Source organism: Apteryx mantelli, chromosome Z, assembly GCF_036417845.1.
Source record: "Apteryx mantelli isolate bAptMan1 chromosome Z, bAptMan1.hap1, whole genome shotgun sequence".
Lineage (NCBI taxonomy): Eukaryota > Metazoa > Chordata > Aves > Apterygiformes > Apterygidae > Apteryx > Apteryx mantelli.
In genome coordinates this window covers 76,149,096-76,167,303 of record NC_090020.1, presented here as the reverse complement: position 1 = coordinate 76,167,303, position 18,208 = coordinate 76,149,096, and the positions used below count along the sequence as shown (strand labels likewise).

At 42.5% G+C, this 18,208-nt stretch overlaps 1 protein-coding gene across 1 annotated transcript in view; it reads left to right on the top strand.

Annotated features, from left to right (window-relative positions):
- Positions 1-18,208, top strand: part of UNC13B (unc-13 homolog B) — a 106,857-nt gene that overhangs the window by 59,629 nt on the left and 29,020 nt on the right. The window contains exons 18-22 of the mRNA XM_067316455.1: positions 3,781-3,907; positions 9,522-9,618; positions 10,420-10,563; positions 10,725-10,802; positions 11,790-11,867. Coding sequence (XP_067172556.1) covers positions 3,781-3,907; positions 9,522-9,618; positions 10,420-10,563; positions 10,725-10,802; positions 11,790-11,867 — 524 coding nt within the window. The remainder of the gene's footprint in view (positions 1-3,780; positions 3,908-9,521; positions 9,619-10,419; positions 10,564-10,724; positions 10,803-11,789; positions 11,868-18,208) is intronic.

Genomic DNA, 18,208 nt, shown 5'->3' with positions numbered 1-18,208 from the left:
ACTGATGATCGACTTCCCTTGTTGTGTGTGTGATGCAAAAAGCAGAGTGGTCAAGCCTCCCCTCAAACCTCTGACCTAAGTGCCATTAGACTTATCACAGTGAATGTGTTATATTGGCCAGACTGTTTTTAAAGCTACCTCTCCACCCTTTACAGGTGATGTGATTCACACTTCAACCACAAGCGCTGCTGGCTTCTGTGTAAATGATACTTAGGGAGGTGGATAGTCCCTTTGTGGGGGGGTTTTGAATGACTTTTGGATGATGCCTTCTATCTGCAGGAGCAGAGCTGTTCCCGTATAGGAATTGCACCTCTGTAGCACCACATACCAAAGTTAATGAAGTTATAATCATCCATTGATTTCCTCCTTCTTGCAGGGAGCTAAGCGGGCGGTGTTATTGTTATTTTTGTTTCCAGTTTTAGATCTACAAAGAGAGCTTATCATTTTCTTCTGCAGTTATTTCTGAGGGAGGTCAGCAGTTCAGACTCTGAGGGAGGAACATGTTTCCTTAGTGCTCAAGAAAGATATTAGCTTTATTAAGCTAAAACGCCAATGTACTTTTGTTCCTCTGCTTCCAATAAAAGCAACTTCTCTGTGGAGAGTAATGGATCACAGCACATGTGTAAAGTGGTAGCACATATGAAGTAATTTGTCCATCAAACCATTATCCCCTGGGGATTATGTCTGTCTGTTTGATATCAGCTGTTTTAATTTATTTAAAAAGAAGGTTGGGTTTCTTTTTTTTGAAGATTGTATCTGTGTGGATCTGCTAAATGTGAATTGGAAGAATTAGGAGGAAATCTATTATGCTGTGACAGAGGTTTGCAAACAACTCACTGGAGTGTTCCACTGCTTTGGGAGTTGATGAAGCTTGTGAAACAATTATGCATGAAAGGTTCCTTGTTTTTTGTGTTTTCATTTGGATAACTCATAACTTATTTGGCCTTTCTTCTTATGCATATTGCTCAAGCTTCAGAAGAGAGGTGGGAGTTTCTTCATGTTTTGAAATAGTTGCAGGTATTCACATTTACATTAAACTAGACAATGATAATGTAAAATAAGCTTGTCTGTCAGGTTACTGCTTGGAAAAGCTGTGACGATTTTACATCTTTTAAGGCACATGTTCAGCTGATCAATACCTGTAGCGTGTATTGTTCACGTATGTATATATCTACCCAGTTACTGGGTACTTGTACTGCAGTACTAAATCAAAGTCATTCAAAGTTGAGAGAGACTTCTATTTTTTTTTACACGTTCAGATCCAGTCTACACATATAAGCAGCGATGCATTTAGAGACTTACATTAGTAATGACATAACCACACAAAAGCTAGGAAGTTGAGTTTAAAGACAAATCCTAGATCTTATTCCCTTCCCTTCCTATGCTTATGCGAGCTTTTGGAAAAATTCCTAAGTCTGTACCCAAATCATGTACATTTTAGCCTAATATCTAAGACCATAGTCATGGCCTAGCAGCTTACTGTGGTGCTAGAGTGAGCAAACTGAAAGAAGACTGGCACGAAGTGTATTCATGCTGTTGAAGTCTGACAGAAGAAAGAAATGGATACAGGCAGCGCAGCACTGGTCAGCTGATAATTAGGATCATGGTTCACACAAAGCCTAGCTGCTGTGAGCCCTCCATTACCATTATGAAAGAAAGTTTAATCTTACTCTTTTCAAAGACGAGTTTGAAGAAAAGCAGTGCAGTAGGAGGAGCTTCTTGTAAGCTCATGAGCAGTGGCCTGGGAGAAAGCATGAATATGCTTTTTGGAGAACTTAACAAGTAGGTTAAAAACAGGGCTTGTGGGCTGATCAGAGGTGGGAGTCAACTGCTGAAAGATGGTAATGTGGAAATAGGCTGTGAAGGGCCTTGGAAACAATGACATGAAGCATATGTTTCTTGTGAGAGAGGAAAGGGAGTGGTGGTCCAAGGAGATGGTCTCTGCAGTAAAGTAGGTCTGAGTATGGCAAGCGCCTTAGCTGTATAGGTGTATGAGAAAGGTCACATTATAGAGACAGGTGCATTATGCAGAGAGGAACTGCATTGTTCAGACATAGCCTGGGTACAAAGACATATGGAGAAGCTCAGGTCAAGCAAGAGGGTCAGGTTGCAGGTCTCAACAACAGCATGCCATGTAGTGACCACAGTGAGCAGGAACAGCAGCTGAGGTGGCTTTGAGGTGTAATGGCAATAGTTTGCTTTAGTTGTGTTGGGCTTTGCGAATGTGGAGATGAGGGGAGAGAGACTGAGATTTCATCTTGCAGAGAAGAATATAGCCTGGAATAGAGATCAAATCAGTCACATTTGAGTTTGTGTTGTGGGATGGAGGGGAGAGTAGATGGATGATCTTCTAAGGGATAGGCTGAAGCAAGGACTAGAAGCTACAGGAGAAGCAGGAGATGGGCACAAAGTCTGAGGGGAGTAAAATTTTCAAGAATTATGCTCCACCCTGTTGATAGGCTGAGCAGGGGCATATGGAGCTCTGGTTCTGAGGTTTGGAAGAGGTCATTTGGATCAAGTGTAATTTGAGTGTTATAGGTAGGAGATGAGAGACAATCTGTGGTGGAATGAGACAGACTCCTAGTGTTGCTTGTGCACGGCATATTCATTGAATAAGAGTGGAGAAAGGGTGAACAGTTAAAGACTGGAGACATGAGCAGTGGGTTGCTTTTGCAGATGGAGGAAACTAAAGTGTGCAGGTGTTGAGGGGCATGGAAGAGTATGAGGAGAAGGCTGGGAAGAATAAATTGGGCAAAAGGGAAGTGAAGCAAAGGCAAAGAGTCATTAGGCTAAGTTGAGAGGAGGAAGAGAGCAGATGAACAGGCACAGTAGTGGGTAAGTATAGACAGATATGTGAGGCTTAAGAGCAAATCTGAACTCTTTTGGGCTGTGTAAGCTGGCTTCAAACCCATTTGTTACTGGGAGGGTAATCCATATGCAGAATGTAAGGTAAAATAATAATAACTACTTGAGGTCAAGCTGGTGATGAAAAGCCATATGAGCTGTGCAGGAGATGTGTGGAAATGATATGCTGTGGCAATCCAGAGAGTCTCTTTGTGATGCTGGGGAACATTCTGTGGCCATGTTAGAGACGTGGAATGGAGTATTTCTGGCTATGTATTGCCTCTCTTTAGGGTACAAGGAAGGAAAAGGTCTTTCTTGTGACGCTACTTATACCACTGAGAATTCAGCTGCAGATCAAGTTGATGTCAAAGTGGCTCCAGTAATTGCTGAATTCATGTTAGCTGCTTTCCAGCCTTCACAAGGCAGAGTTGGACAGGGGAAGATTTAACATGCTGTAGTGAAAATGCTTGAGAGGACCTATGTAAAGAATTCACAACTTGTCTCAACTTACTCACGACTGACACTGTCAAACTAAAGAGCTTCATTCTCTCTACTGTTGTCTCTTAGGGAATGTAGTGTAACATGTATGTGTTGCCTTTGTTTATAGCTAAGAATGGACAGATTCACTCTCCTTGATTTATTTCCTGCAAGAGTAAAATCTGGACATCATATGTTAAACGGAAATACCAAAACCTCTTAATAAGTGGAAGCATTAGTTGGAACTACAGAAATAAACTCCAGAGCGCCAGCTGTCAAATGCAGAGAACGCCTGCACACCGCTGAAATCTTGCATCATTGAAGATTTTATGTTTCTATAGATGCTTTGTGCTCAAAACCATTGCATACTGCAGACTTGCTTTGTAAGACCATCCTGTGTCTGTTGCAGCAATAGTGGTAAATTCAGACCTAACTGCTATTTTTTTTCCTTCCTTACAGAGCATGAGAAACACAGGCTGTGTAAAAGTGCAGACTATATGAATTTACACTTCAAAGTGAAGTGGCTGTACAATGAATATGTTCGTGATCTGCCTGCCTTCAAAGAAAAAGTGCCTGAATATCCAGCGTGAGTGTATCGAATCTTCTGTAGTAAACCCCCACTCTGTATCTCCTTTTGTCATTTGATTCTCCTGTGGTTCCTTCATGATACACTATTTCACCACTCCTTATTTTCTACATTTACATGCATGTTTGTCCCCTCTGGTGTTTTGTGCCCCTGTCCCTGACACAGTTCAGTCCCTTGTTGTACAGTGTCTCCCATAGGTCTCAACAGATTTAGCAGGGGCGTGAACAGTCTTTAAACTATTCTGTGCTTGTAGTGTGGGCTTTGGTCAGTTCTCGAACGGCAAATGTTCCCTGTCATCAGAGACCCTCTGAGTAGATGCCCCAAATGTATGCAATCTCTGTGTCTCTAGACAGGTGCTTACATTCTTGTATTAATAGATACAACTTTATACACACACACACACACACACACACACACACACACACACACTGTATGTATGTCTGTGTGCATGTGCATGGTATCTCATATATGCATAACAGGATTTGTAAGTAAAGGTAACTTTTTTATAAGACCAGGTGGTTTAGTTGGAAACATCAGATAAGCTTTTCCTCTTAAGCTCTAGCAATTGTTCTCAACTTTTATTTAACTTTAAAAGAGAGGGAGTAGATTTCACACCTGAAGGAGGTTTATGAGCACAAAAGCTTGTCTGAGCAATCTGGAAAGAATATGGTACCAGAGTTTGCCACCTTGCCTAAGGTAAGAGCAGGTATGTTGTTTCTGACCAGTGTCTGTCTAACTCTTTTTTTAAAGACTTCTAGTGATAGTGGCTCTCTATCCCCTTCAAGCAGCTATTTTCCTTGTGCTTCAGTATTATCCCTTTCATCAGGCTTTGGGGGTTTGGGCCCCCCTTCCCCTACAAATCTTTCTTGCTTCAGTTTGAGCTTGTTATATCCTGTCCTACCAGCCTGGGCATGGAAAACAAATTTTTCCTGTTTTGTGAGAGTCACCTGTTGTTCTCCTGTCCCTTCCCAGTCTTCTGCCTGTTCCCATTTGTTCCTAGCTTTCCTTGCGAGTGAGGTTTTCTCACCTCTCTTCAGCTGGTCTGTGTCTGGACGTGCAACACCCACGCTTGAATACGACTGTTCCATCTAGACCTTGCCTTGTATTGTCTTGCGCGCAGTGCTGCAGTTCTTGCATGCCAGGGTGATGGCAGTCTTTTTGCAATGGTATTGCCAGTGCCCAGGCATCCTCAGCAGCGTCCTACCTAGCTATTGTTCCCATCCTGTATTTGATTATTCACTGCTGTCTAAATATAGTGCTCTGCACTTGCCCCTCTTGCTTGGACTGCCTATCCAGTTTGGCATTTTGAATTCTCTTCCCATCCTCCACCATACACAGTCCCTCGAGCCTGGTGTTATCTGCATGTTAATAAGACTGAGGCACTCGGTGTAATTGCTCGGCTTGGGCTATGGGCCTTGCTTAACAAATCAGGTCAGAGAGAGGCATTAGCTGAGTGAATAGGGTGCTGGAGTGACAGTCTCAGAAGGCTTATCTCTTTGTGCCTCTGAGTCAGTGCAGACTTAGGCAAGCAATCAGATATTCTTAGTTTCATTTTTTTTCTCCTGTGTAATCAGGATAACGATGCTCAGGTTTTTTTTGCAGACTGTTCTGCTCTGCTTGTCTTTGTGGTAGAGCTCCTTCAGTGCTCCTGTACCTGTGCAGTGTCTGGTTTTCCTTGCTACTTCACTCATATTTTAGTACAACCACCACATTGTCAGGCACAAGTAGTGTTTATTTCAACCATGGTCTTCACCTGTCACAAAATATCCCCTTGATATCAATTACAGCAATGTGCTGTTGTCTGTTTTGCTCAGTCACCAGTGTTTTTAGTCTTGCAGCTTCTTTAAACAAAGGAGTCCATGCATCAGGTTTGCACATCAGTAAACTCTTTAGACAAAACCAAATTGCTGCTGTCCAGGAAACAGCTGAGATGTCTGTCTACTAGACAGACAAGAGGATATCCATAAACTCTCTTTTCTTTTTGGAGCTGTAAGAGACTATTCTTCTGATAGCCTTGGGACACAATTGAATAAGGTGAAGGCTCCAAAGTAGTGAAACTGAATCTTTTTTATGCTCCCCTTATTTTCTGAAATTCAGCAGCAATTTCTGAACCTGAAGTAGAAACATAGCTGAGAGTGGATCTTTAAAACTTCCTCTTCACTTTTTAGCTGCCTGCTAAAAGCTGTGAAGTGTTAGTTTCCAAAAAAGCCTTTCTATTTAGACACATAAAGAAATGTTCTATATTTTGTTGTAATATTGATATTGTCATGCAGCTAGTATTGTAGCTGTACTAGGGACTAGCTCCTCTCTGGTGGGGAAAGGCATTCCTGCCTTTCAAATCCTGTCTTGTTCTTCTGGGTCACTTTATCGAACATCGTATCTGCTCATCTGACTCTTGGAAATCCTGCCTGCTTTCTTGCCTCTGCAGTTGCCAAGGCCCATTGGATGTTCATTGGGCACCCACATGCATCAGCACAGCAAACGAGCAAGATTAATTCACCTGTCAAGCCTGAGACCACAGAAGCCAGGCTTGTGGCCAAGCTGAAACTACAGCCTTTTGTGCTACCTTGCTGTTGTGCAACCAAGAGCAGCACACTTGCATTTTATCACAAAGCACTGCTCCCTTTCCCTGCAGGCAGGACTGAGGCGTATTCTGTACAAAAGTTGTTTGGAGACGTGGGCTGTGCTGTCTCGAGTCAGGCTGTGCCGACCCCTGCAAGCACAGAGCGTTCGTGCAGCGGCAGCGCCAGCCTCTGCCTTGTGTGCTGGTGCGTGAGTCATTACCCCGCTTGCTTCTAGATCGATAATTGAAAGCGACAGGACGAAGGCGATATTTGCCATATAACAACATTCTGAATCTATTTCTTAATGGAATCAAATTATTTTTACTGGCTTTGTGCTAGATAATTTTGAACGTCTTTTTGGATATGTTGCCTTTGTGGTCCCCAGTGTCCCTCCTCACTTGTTCAGCAGCCCAAAAACTGATGGTAAAACACTGTAAGGGATACTTGGCCTGAGATAACTCTAGGGTTTTGTTATAGCTCAAAGCATATTTTGCTCCTGAATGTGCCCAGGAACTAGAAATAATTATAGATGATTTATAATCTCTTGTGTTTTACTGCCAGCCGGCAAAGGGCAAAGTTGAGAGTGGATTTGCAAATGTGGTTACGGAATTTCCTGACCTGACCTGAGTAGTTCACTTCACACTTGAAGGTTCATTTTAAACCTTTTTCTGGACCTAGATAATTTTTTTTTTTTTTTTTTTTAATGGCAGGGCTGGGAGAGGGGACATGACAAAATCCCAAACCACGGTGTCCCTTTCTTTACTCACCGTCTTTGTTTAGGCAATCTGGTGAGACAGTAAAATATATGCGGTTGATTTTGTATATCAACATATGATAGCCATAAAAATGGGCAATGACTGTTCTGAACGCTGCATGGCCCTTTCTTATGGATATGGTGCAATAACCAAGGATGAATATGGTGCAATAACTAAGGATGAATGATAATCGTGAAGTAGTTCTACTTTTCTCTATGCCAGAAGCCACAATTTTGGCTCTAGCAAGTAGTGCCTTCTATCCATTGAGCTATGACATAGGTGAGGCAGCCAGCAATGTGCAGCCAGGGAACTCTGAAAGAGGCGGAGGATTTTGTAGTTGCTTCCTTGTAAACCGTTGAGTTCTCTTGCAAGGATTGAGCTATAGCTTCAAAATGTGCTATTGTAGTTAAAAACAAAATGTTGAAAGCACGAGAAACTTGCAAAGCACAAGAACTCCCAAATATGCTGACTTCTGAGAGCTTGTACTGGCAGTCAAAAGGAATTTTTCAGGAACATGGGAAGTCCATATGTCTACGACAATTTTGCTCTGTTGCTGTCTAAATTGAATAGTGCTGCATAGGCAGGTTGCTGTCGGCATTTAACACTGTGTCAGTTACAATTTCCAATATTAGCATCGATGTGCTTTATATTCCAAAGCGTGGAGAGTATTTAAGGCTATCCACTGTGCTCTGTCTGTGAATTTGCTCTTGATCTCCCTCTCATGTCTGGCACATGCTTTCATGTTCTTTGCAAACTCAGCCCATAATTAGCACAATCTGTATGAACACAGCTGCTTGTTTAGAGGAGGTTGTACTCTGTTGTGAAGCTCATATAATAATCCTTTGTATGGACTGAAATCACACATGGGCACTTTTTTCCTTATTTGTGAATGCTGTTTAGTAATATTTAAAATTAAGATTTGCTTCAGCTGCAGTACATTGGCACTTGCACACGACAGATCTGAATAACAAACCCTAGACAGACATTTAAATAAAGGCTTAAGTGCTGTGTTTTTGCTTAAACATAGACAATACCCCTCCCATTTGTGCTATGTGACTATGTCTCAAATAGCAGGGAACAGAGGGATGACCTGCTCTCCAAGCTCTAAGGTCCCTTCACTGAAGCCATTTCTCACCTTGCCTGTTTATTCTGTGCTGGCACCACCTCACATAAGGCATCTCCCTGAGACAGAGCAGTGGCTGTTTTAATAGCTTCTTCCTCTGCAACCTCTCATATTCTGCTCTACCATTTAGCTTTTCCTCCCAAGTGAGGAGATGGGATGAATACAAAACTTGTCCTGCTTCTAGGGGCTGCTGGTCTCAGGGACTTGGCCATGTTGCAAGGCTGTCAGGCTGGCACTTCTTTTGTGAACTGAATTTATGCTTCTTTAAAAGAAGGCAATGAAGTGCTGCTTCAGGGCTGGCCAGCTTCCTGCAAGCCTTAGAGGATGAGCCGTGCTATCATCAGAAGTTAATCTTACTCAAGCACCCTCACAGTCAGATCAGCAGGCCAAAGAAATGGGAGGATGTTCTGGAGAAGGCTTGGGGAAGAGGGGAACAGCATTAAAGCAGAGAAAACTTCTAGCCTCAATTCTCCCTTCTGGCATTCCAGAGCTGTGCCTGTATCTGCAGATAAAGTGGCAACAGGGCCCTGGAAAACAGTGTCTTTTCCTCCCTTCATACTCATTTGCATCTCTTACATGCAAAATGGTAGGTTCAAATGGAGTCCAAATGGAGTATGCTGTCTCTCTCTCTACACACAAACAGTGGGTATGGAGGTCTCCCTTCTCTTGTATAACAGATGGATGAAAGGGGAGGAAAAGGGAATAAAAATGCTCCGAGATGCTGAAAAGGTAAAGAAGGAACCCAAGGGAAAAAGGGGAAGGTATCAAGGAAGAGGAAATAGAGGGGAGAAGGACAAAAATAGAACAGAACCAGCAGTCTGCAGAGACTGGGCCGTGCCATGTTCTGCTGATTCAGCCCAAGTGATGGTACAGGCCCTACTCATTGGTAGTTTGTGTACCAGTAAAAGCATTTGGGGGGACTTTGGCTGGATACATAGATAATAGCATTCAGGCAACTAACAGCAGCAAGCTTTCATGAGGCTTACTGAAACAGCACCAACTGCCTGACAGTGTTGTTTGGGAAAGAGGAGGGGCAAGATGTTATTCTGAGGGCATTTAGATGATCTGAACATTCGCTGGATGCTGCAGGGACGGGTATGTCCTGGGGAAAGGTCTATTTGGGGTGCTCTATTTCATGCTGTACCTTGCTGTCTTTCCTGTCCCTCCTCCAGGTGGTTTGAGCAGTTTGTGATGCAGTGGCTGGATGAAAATGAAGATGTTTCTTTGGAATTCTTGCATGGTGCTCTGGAGAGAGATAAAAAAGATGGGGTATGTAGGTCACTGAAAGGAGGACTGTGGTATTCATTGCCCAGAACCAAACAATAACACTGTAAATTCAGCTGTCATACAAAGGGATGATGCAGTCCTTTTTGCACTAGGAAACTTGTTTATCATAGTACTTTTGTGTACAGGTCACAAAGAGCTGTTTTAAACTAATAGTGAGGTGCAAACCATTCATTTATGCCTCTTGTGTTCTGCTGCTGTTAATCTTTCAGCCAGTGGCTTGGTGCTCTCTCATCTCCTTGTGTTTGTGAGATATGTAATTGAAATATAAGGCATTTAGCATGTGCTTAATCACAGCAGTGAGAATATGACCTTAATCCACCTACAGACTAATCTTGATTTGCTGAGTATTTCCAATGGGGAGCACGAACCTTGCAGTTTGTTCAGTGACTGTTGGTGCTGTAGCCTGTGATGTGATGCTATTGTCAGCATTTCCCTTAATGTCTACGTTAAAAATCTTAAAAAAAACCCTCTTCACTCTCTTCTTTACTCGTTAACTGACAGGCAAACAATGCATTTCATTAAGGATCTCAGCATCACACTGCATTTCCTTAGTGCTTGTCAAATCCTAGCTGGTGAAGGACGATAAACCTATAAAACCAACAGAACTGGCTGTTTAGCTCCTCTGGGCCTCTTGGAGAGCTTATGACTGATTCTGAGGAAGTTCTGGGTTTTTGTGAAGTTATCCTGCCTCCAGGACTGCAGATGACAGAGATACCCATGAAATGCCAGCTGTGTATTTCAGACCTTTCCATCTGAGAATGACTCTGTGTGCTTCTGTTTTAGTTCCAGCAAACATCCGAGCATGCTCTGTTCTCCTGCTCAGTGGTGGATGTCTTCACCCAGCTCAATCAGAGCTTTGAGATCATTAAGAAGCTGGAGTGCCCAGACCCTGTCATTGTTGCTCATTACAATAGGAGATTTGCTAAGGTAATATCCTCAACATCCAGCTGTTTGTCTGCCCTTAGCGAGATGAAAAATAGGGTCCTTCAAAACGTCATACTATTTGGTCTGTGGTTTTGACTTGATTTCCTGGAGTTCTCCTGCAGTGATGGGGGACAAATAACAGTACTGACACCTTGTCTTCACAGACAATTGGGAAAGTGCTGATGCAGTATGCTGACATCCTCTCCAAGAGCTTCCAGTCCTACTGTTCCAAGGAGAAACTGGTGAGTCGTGATGAATTCCTCCTCCACCCTGAGGAATCACGTAATTGTCCTGATAAAACAAGTTTCCCTGCACGCTGCATCTGATCACATGGATGATGTAAATATGATCAGTACTGTTTTTATCATCATCCCTGCACTTTTGTGGATTGAATTCTGGCTTAGCCATAAAATAAAACTAGACCACGGAGGTGATCTGCAGGGCTTGGAGACTGTTAGGTCCCCTTGGAATTAACTTCTACTCTGCCTGTCTGCATCCTGCATCAGAGAGGTGATAGATGATGAGCACAGGTTGTTCTCTAGATCTGGTACTCAGAAGCACTCTTGTTTTATTTATGTCTCCATCTAATTAACTTGCTGTTTAAACCCAAATTTAGTAAAATTCAGGATATTAAATGAAACAAGGTCTTTCATTTTTGAACCCTGGGTCTGTCCCCTGCTGTTTTTTGGTATCTCCCACAGCTGTGTTGGGGATGGAAGTAGGGAGAGGAGGAGTCTATTGCTCAAGCTGCCCTTGATTACTGCTCTCAGGCTTGGCCTAGCAGACCTTAGACATCTCTTTGAGTGCAGCTCTGGCTGGTAGTTCCCCTTCTGACCTGAGATTTACACAACTCACAACAGTACCTGGCAGCAGTAAGAGGCTGAAGGCAACAACAGCTTGGACTTTTGGAGGGCATGGGGGGAGAGAGTTGGGCCTTGGTCTTGCACTGATTTCTTCTCAGCTCATTCTATGTGATAGAGGTGAGGAGGAAAATACAACAGCTGAGAATTCCCTGATCTGGGATTTCTGGAACTGGCCATTTCATTTCAAGCTGGAGAAAGAAGGATGTTCCTTTTTTAGGTTTGAGTGCTGAAATCTGTGCCTTACCTCCTATTTGACTCATGGAGGCAGTGGTACTGGAGGAGGGTGTCTGAGGCACAGACTGTACCAGTGGATGAATATGTGTTAGCATCCAGAGCAGTAACAGGTTCCTGCTTTTGTCCCTTCAGCCCTGCATCCTTATGAATAACATCCAGCAACTGCGGGTACAGTTGGAGAAGATGTTTGAAGCCATGGGTGGTAAAGAGGTAAGAGCGTTAAGAGACTGAGTAGTTATTACCCATTCTTACTGCAATGTTACTAGGTTATTAGCATCATCCTGGTACTTGCAGACTGCAGTCATGAAGAGAGCCCCGTGACACCTGGTGCTATAGTAAGTGTGAAGGGACAGCCATGCCTGGAGATTTTTCAGCTAAATTTATCATAAGATGCAGGAGGGAATGTTTCAAGGCACAGAATAGGGTGGAGGAGGAAAGAGAGAGGAATCTGTAACGTGTTCGTGTGGGCTGGTTGTGGGCATGGCTGGTGGTTTCAAGACTCTGAAGTAAGACAGATGTGTCTGAGAACTGTTGACATCAAGTCATTTTACATGATATAAATGTGGGACAGTACCTCTGGTGTTAAATGTCCAATATCTAACATATTGCAAAAATGCAAATGCTGAGTTATGTACTCATGCTTTGTTGGATACTCAGAAGTGTCCATGAACATAGATATATTTCTTATCTTTCCTTTCTTTTTTCTGAGATGGCTGTTCTCACAAAATTAGTTCTTTTTCTCCCCCAAATAACTGTTTCTGTTCTGATATAATCTGTGTACTTTTTTCTTTTTCATTGCTTTTCAAGATTCAGGAAGACGAAGAAAAGGCTGCTGATGCTGCTGTTAGGAAAAAATTGTTTTCAAAGCCTAAGTGCATTTTCTTTTGGCTGTGTTGTGGTAGAATCTGTGCTATGACCTATATACCAAGAGGAAAGTTCACTTTGCTAATGGGCAGTTCAGTTTTTGCCTGCATTGCTGTTTCAAATCTTTCTTGTGCTTAGTGACAGAATTCTATGAAGAGACAAAATCTCTACTAAAAGTTTTGTCTCATAAGGCAAGAGGGATCTCTCTTATCCTTTCACATGCGATCTCAACAGTCCTAACTTCTTACATTTACATCAAGAACTAGAATTATATCCTCTCAGCTGTAATAGCAGTGGTAGTGAAATGCTTGTTTTTTCAGGAAAAAATAGACTTGTGATGAAATGTTTGTGAAATGATTTATAAAGTTTTAATGCATGTGCACTTGATTTCTCTTAAGGAATCAATTTGTCAAATTATTGCATAGCACTAACCTTTATGTAGGGTTTCCCTATGCTTAGAATTGAAAATGCCAACAAGCTAACTGATGCTATGTTAAACTGGGGAAAAAAATGTTTGGTGGGACTGTCAGCTGCTTCTCCTAGCCTAGACCTCTTCTCTGTATTCTACTGTTTAAAACTTTCCTCAGGTGGTAGCTGAGGTAGAATAGAAGTGATGAAGCCAGTATTTCCCCTGTATTGCAGAACTGGACAAGAGAAAAAGGGAGAGGAGCCCAGACTGGGAGCAATAAAACTCATAGGAAAAAAAATGGTAAACATGCCAGAATGCTGTTTTTTGGAAGTAATTTCTTTTTTTCTTTTCAAATTCTGCTTGTTGACTTCATTAGGCTGCCACTGATCACCAGAAATAAATCGTGTTGTGCTAGGTGCCTGAATTATTTGCTGTCCCCAGGGGTTTTCCTCTTGGTGACCATGTAGTACATTGCTTCTTGAATTGAAACCTGCCAGATCCTCTGTTTTGCTAGAGTAAACGAGGTCTCATCCTAGTTTGAGTAGTCCCTTCTCTGATGGAGATTAAACCTGGCTGGTGAGTATCAGTTGGTGAGACAACAGCTTTGAAAATAGACTCATGTAGGCAAACATGCTGCTGGAAATGCATCTCTATTGAGTTTTATCCTCCCCTTCAAGAAGGGCAGTTCTTAGTTTGTGTGATAGATTTGGTGTATGTTCATCTATGCATCACACAGCAGCCTGCACAAATGTAAATGTCCTGACTACTGTACCCAAAATGGAACTGCTTCCTTGGGGAATTAATGAAATAGCATAGTGATATGTCCTGGCCCTCTTGAACTGTTCGCCTGTTTGTGTTCTTGTGTGTATTGTTGAGAATTAGGTACCAAATATTCTGTTGTTCCAACAATGGTGAAGTTAGATATACAATGTGTGAAGCCAGAACTTGGGGACTGATTTCAATTACTGCGTACTCATGGCTTCATTTGCTTCTAATTCACAGATGCATGTCCATCTGCAGAATGCTAGCCCTGCAAGTCTCTGGAGAGCTTTTAAATACTGCTGCTCCCTGGTGCTCTTTGCCAGCAGGTCCCAAAGCACTCTCCAAAGAAAGTTCACGTCATTTATTCTTTTTAACAAAGTTACAGTTAGGGAATTGAAAAGACAATGGCTCACCTGTAGTTACCCTGCAGTGTAATGGCATAACAAGGAATAGAAGTGTTTGCCCAGTACTATATCATGGGATTAGGCTCCTTTATATAGTGTCTTCCTTCTGTCTTTCCCCAGGTGAGGAATCTTATCTCTGCCCCCACTTCTTTTATTCTTTTTAAAACTTGTGCTTGGAAGGCATAAAGTAGGGCAAAAATTGGTCCAGCATCACTGGGTTTCATGTGCGACATCATGTAGTCCATTAACAGTACTGGTGGGAAAGGTAGGACATCAAGGGCTTTAGAGAGCTCTGTGAGGAGTGAACCTTTTGTTTCTGTGCTTGAGATCCCAAGGAATCTTTATGCCTTATGTTATCTCATGGGGTCAAAACAGCTTCAGGGTGGCTCAGAAGCTCTCTCAAATATTTCTGAAGCCAATTTTGAAAATTTATGCATTTATGGAATGACACTTAGCATTCAAAGTATAAAGGATAGTGGAGTCGGGGGGGAGAGCTGGACAGAAACTGAGTACATAAATGCTTTTTAGAACTGGGCTGCTCTGTCCTAAAATGGGATATATATATTCATTGCTAGCACTTGACTGCATCTGGCCTCATTTATGTAATTATTTATCCATTATCTAGTTAAACCTAATGTAACCTGCATTTTCTACTCACCCCTGCAGTTTTCCTGCAGACATCAGCCTGCCCTGCACGCTCTCTTTGAGGCCAGTGTAAGCCTTTCTGGTTTTGCTGGTGAGAGATGGCCCTCTGTAGCCCATTATTTTGCTCAGCTTTTCATGAGTTATGAGCTCATAACATTGAAAATAAAAGCTGCCTTACTGCGTTGCCTACTGCTAGAGTCTAGATGTGCTGTGGAAACCTGGTTTAAAACAGCATTTCTGCACTTTTTGTGAAGTGCAGGTGTCTAGGGTGAGTATCAGAGACAAACACTGCTTGGGGAATGCAGAAAATTAGCTACTGAGTAGCAGCAGATTGTCATCATACAATTTTCATGCCTTTGGTTACAAGCTAAGCTAAGCTGTACAATTAATGCTTCAGGAAACTCTCTACTTAGTGCTCTGCCAGATTTAGCCCACATTTTAAAACCTCAGTTAGCTACCTGAATAACAAATTGCAGGACAACTTTAAAACAGTCAGCACTTGACAGGAATGTTCTCACAGGGTCTGTGGCATCTACTGATTGCTTTTCATTAGCCTCCCAAGAACCATAGCTAGGTAAGGCCGCTCTAGCATTTGAGAAGCATGCCACTGTTGCCAATATTAAGCTCTCCAGGTTTCTCCCTTTGCAGAGAGACATTCCCAGGCCCTAGTGGAGGATAGCAGAACAAGAATCGGCAGCTTCAAGCTGGAGCCAGATGAGTCCCGTAACTTGCATGTGGCTAAAATAGGATAGCAGGACAAAATTCTCTGGCTGCTGCTATGTCAGATCAGACCTGATGTTTTCAAAGGCTTTAAGATGTGAATTAGTTAACATCATCAACCATCTAGAAAGACAGCTGAGTTTCTCTAGCTAAAGAAGAGCCTTCCAGTTCTGGTTGCTCACTCCTCATCACTGTGTATAGAAATGAAGGACAAGCTAAAGACATCTCTTGGAGAATTTGGAAGCCCATGGCAGCAAATTCACGAATTCCATTTCATCCATGAGAGAAGCAGGAGAAGGTCAACCTAAAATAAAAATTTATAATACCATGCTGTAAACACCACCATGCAGATTAGCAGGGAACTTGAGGTTCCAGCCCTGTATCTGTTTGGATGAGACTTTGAGGCCCAGAATCTGAAGTGCCAAGTTCTAAGTCTTTACAGAAAATCAATAGGGCCCTGCTTTGTTCCCCAAAATCTAAATATAGGGTTAGGGCTTCCCTTTTTTGTGTGCTCCTCAGTTATCTGTACCACACATTTAACATCTCAAACATGGTACTATGGAAGCACCAACCATTATCTCTACTGGAATTGGAGCATTTGCTCAGAGATCAGAAGCCACCTGGCCGTGGGTGCTGTCCCATGTTTTGCACAAAGAACTTTTCATTAGCTTTCTTCCTCTGAATCATCTCCTGTACACCCACAGAATGGAGATCGTAAGCCTGCTGAGCTCTCGTTTCTGATAGAGATGATCTGGACGTGACGTATGGCAGCGACCCAGCTATCTAATATTGCTTTCTGCTTTGCTCTACCAGCCAGATTTATCATGCAGTCCAAGTAGCACTTCCTACTATCAGTGATAGCTGATATACTTAGGATTCATTGGCTGAGCAGCAAAATAGACACCGTTTCATTTGAGAGCTGTTATCAGTGCTTCACCATATTGGCAAAGAACAGTTCACAGCTATACCGCGTGCTACAGGAACACTGTAACCGATATGCGGCTTATATGTATGAGAAACAGCAATACACACCTTCCTGTACCTTCCTAACAGACTTAACTCATGCTCAGATAATTCCCTAAAGTTTACTTTGAGCCAATACCTAAGCATTAGCAATTGGTAACATATCATCTCGACTCCTTCTTCTGTAGTAGTAGTTGTTCAGAAAAAAACAGCCTTTGCAGGATGACAGAGAATATGATGGTCACTTAACCAGAATGCTCATCACCAGGGCTGTCTTTGGCTTTGCTTCCCGAGGGTAAGGCTAGGCACCTCTAAGTCAAATCTGGGCAGCTGTCTTGCCAGTTGCACCCAGAGGGCCATGAGCTTGTGTTCCTCGTTGTGGATACTGGAGCTTGTCCCCATCATGAAGCACTGCTCCAGCTGTCCCTTCTTGCAATACAGATGTCAGACTTTCTTCTGCCCCCTGGAAGGTCAGACTGTGGTCAACAAGTGTAGCAGCAAGGGAAAACTTAGAGGCTCTCAGTCATGTCACTTCCCAGTAAAACGATTCATTAATTGCATAGTTCATGAACCAAGGCAACAAGTTGTTGATCCTGACCTAAAACATCTCTAGATCCAGCACACACACATCTGGTAACTAATAAAGAAGTAGAAGTAAATAGAGAGGAATAGTTGACCCACAGAAATTTCTTCTGGCCTTTTTTTTCAACTGGAAAAGCAGTTGCTTGAAATGTTTGTGCCAGTGATGAGCAGAACTTGCACCAAATGTATGAGAAATGGACAATATCAGAGCACTGTTCACAGTGCTCTATTACACTATTTATCAATAGTGAGCCAGGCAGCTTGTGACTTGTTGCCGCTGTACGCTAATGTGAGAACGGAAGGCTTGTGTAGGGGCAAGACAAAGCATCTCCAACAGATGTTGTTCTTTGTTTTGTCACCTACAAGTTTGGTTAGAATGGCTGCTGATTGGCATGCTGTTATCTTCCCTCTGCCTTCATAGCAAGGGACTTACAAAGGTAATAGAAATACAAATTCATGTTAATAGAGAAAAATAATCACAGCAAGCAGTGCCTAAAGTTATAAGGCTTAAGTAATCAACATCTGCATATTTTTCACCATTTCTTAAATTCTGATCCAGGACTTCCATTAGCGCTGTTTTAAATGCCTAACAGAGTCAGTTTTCCATGCCAGTTGATGATAGGAAAATGAATGGATCAGATTCCAAATCCCCTAAGGCTTGGCTTTCTCTGACAGATGCTAAAGAACGTAAGCAGGGCTTCAGCACAGAATGTAAAAGTGGGAATTCCTATCATGTTTGAATCCTGTGTAGCTTCATGCATGGATATACCATAAAAATCCTAACTGATTACTAGCCACTGTGCCGGTATCTGGCTGATTACATTGGTAAATAGATAGTCTGCTTAGAGGTAAAGCTGAAGCTGTGAGTGCTGAATGCACACATTTTTGGAGTTTTTTTGTTTGTTTGTTTTACAACCAGGAGCTTGCCTGCATACAAACGCAAATCTATTCTACAAGTTACTCTTTCAGGGTAAATGATCCCAAAGCATTCAACATTCGATGTTATGTATACACACAGGTGGCCTGCTCAGAAAGTGGCTTTGTTTCAAGGTTGGAGGGATGAAAACAGCCAGAATACAAGCACTTCATGAATGCAGAAACAGGTGGCTTTGGGCTGAGAATGATGGAGCAAGCACCTTCTTACAGCACATGCCAAGATGTCAGCCCATGTAGTGCTTGGGCACTTTTTTTTTTTTCTTTTT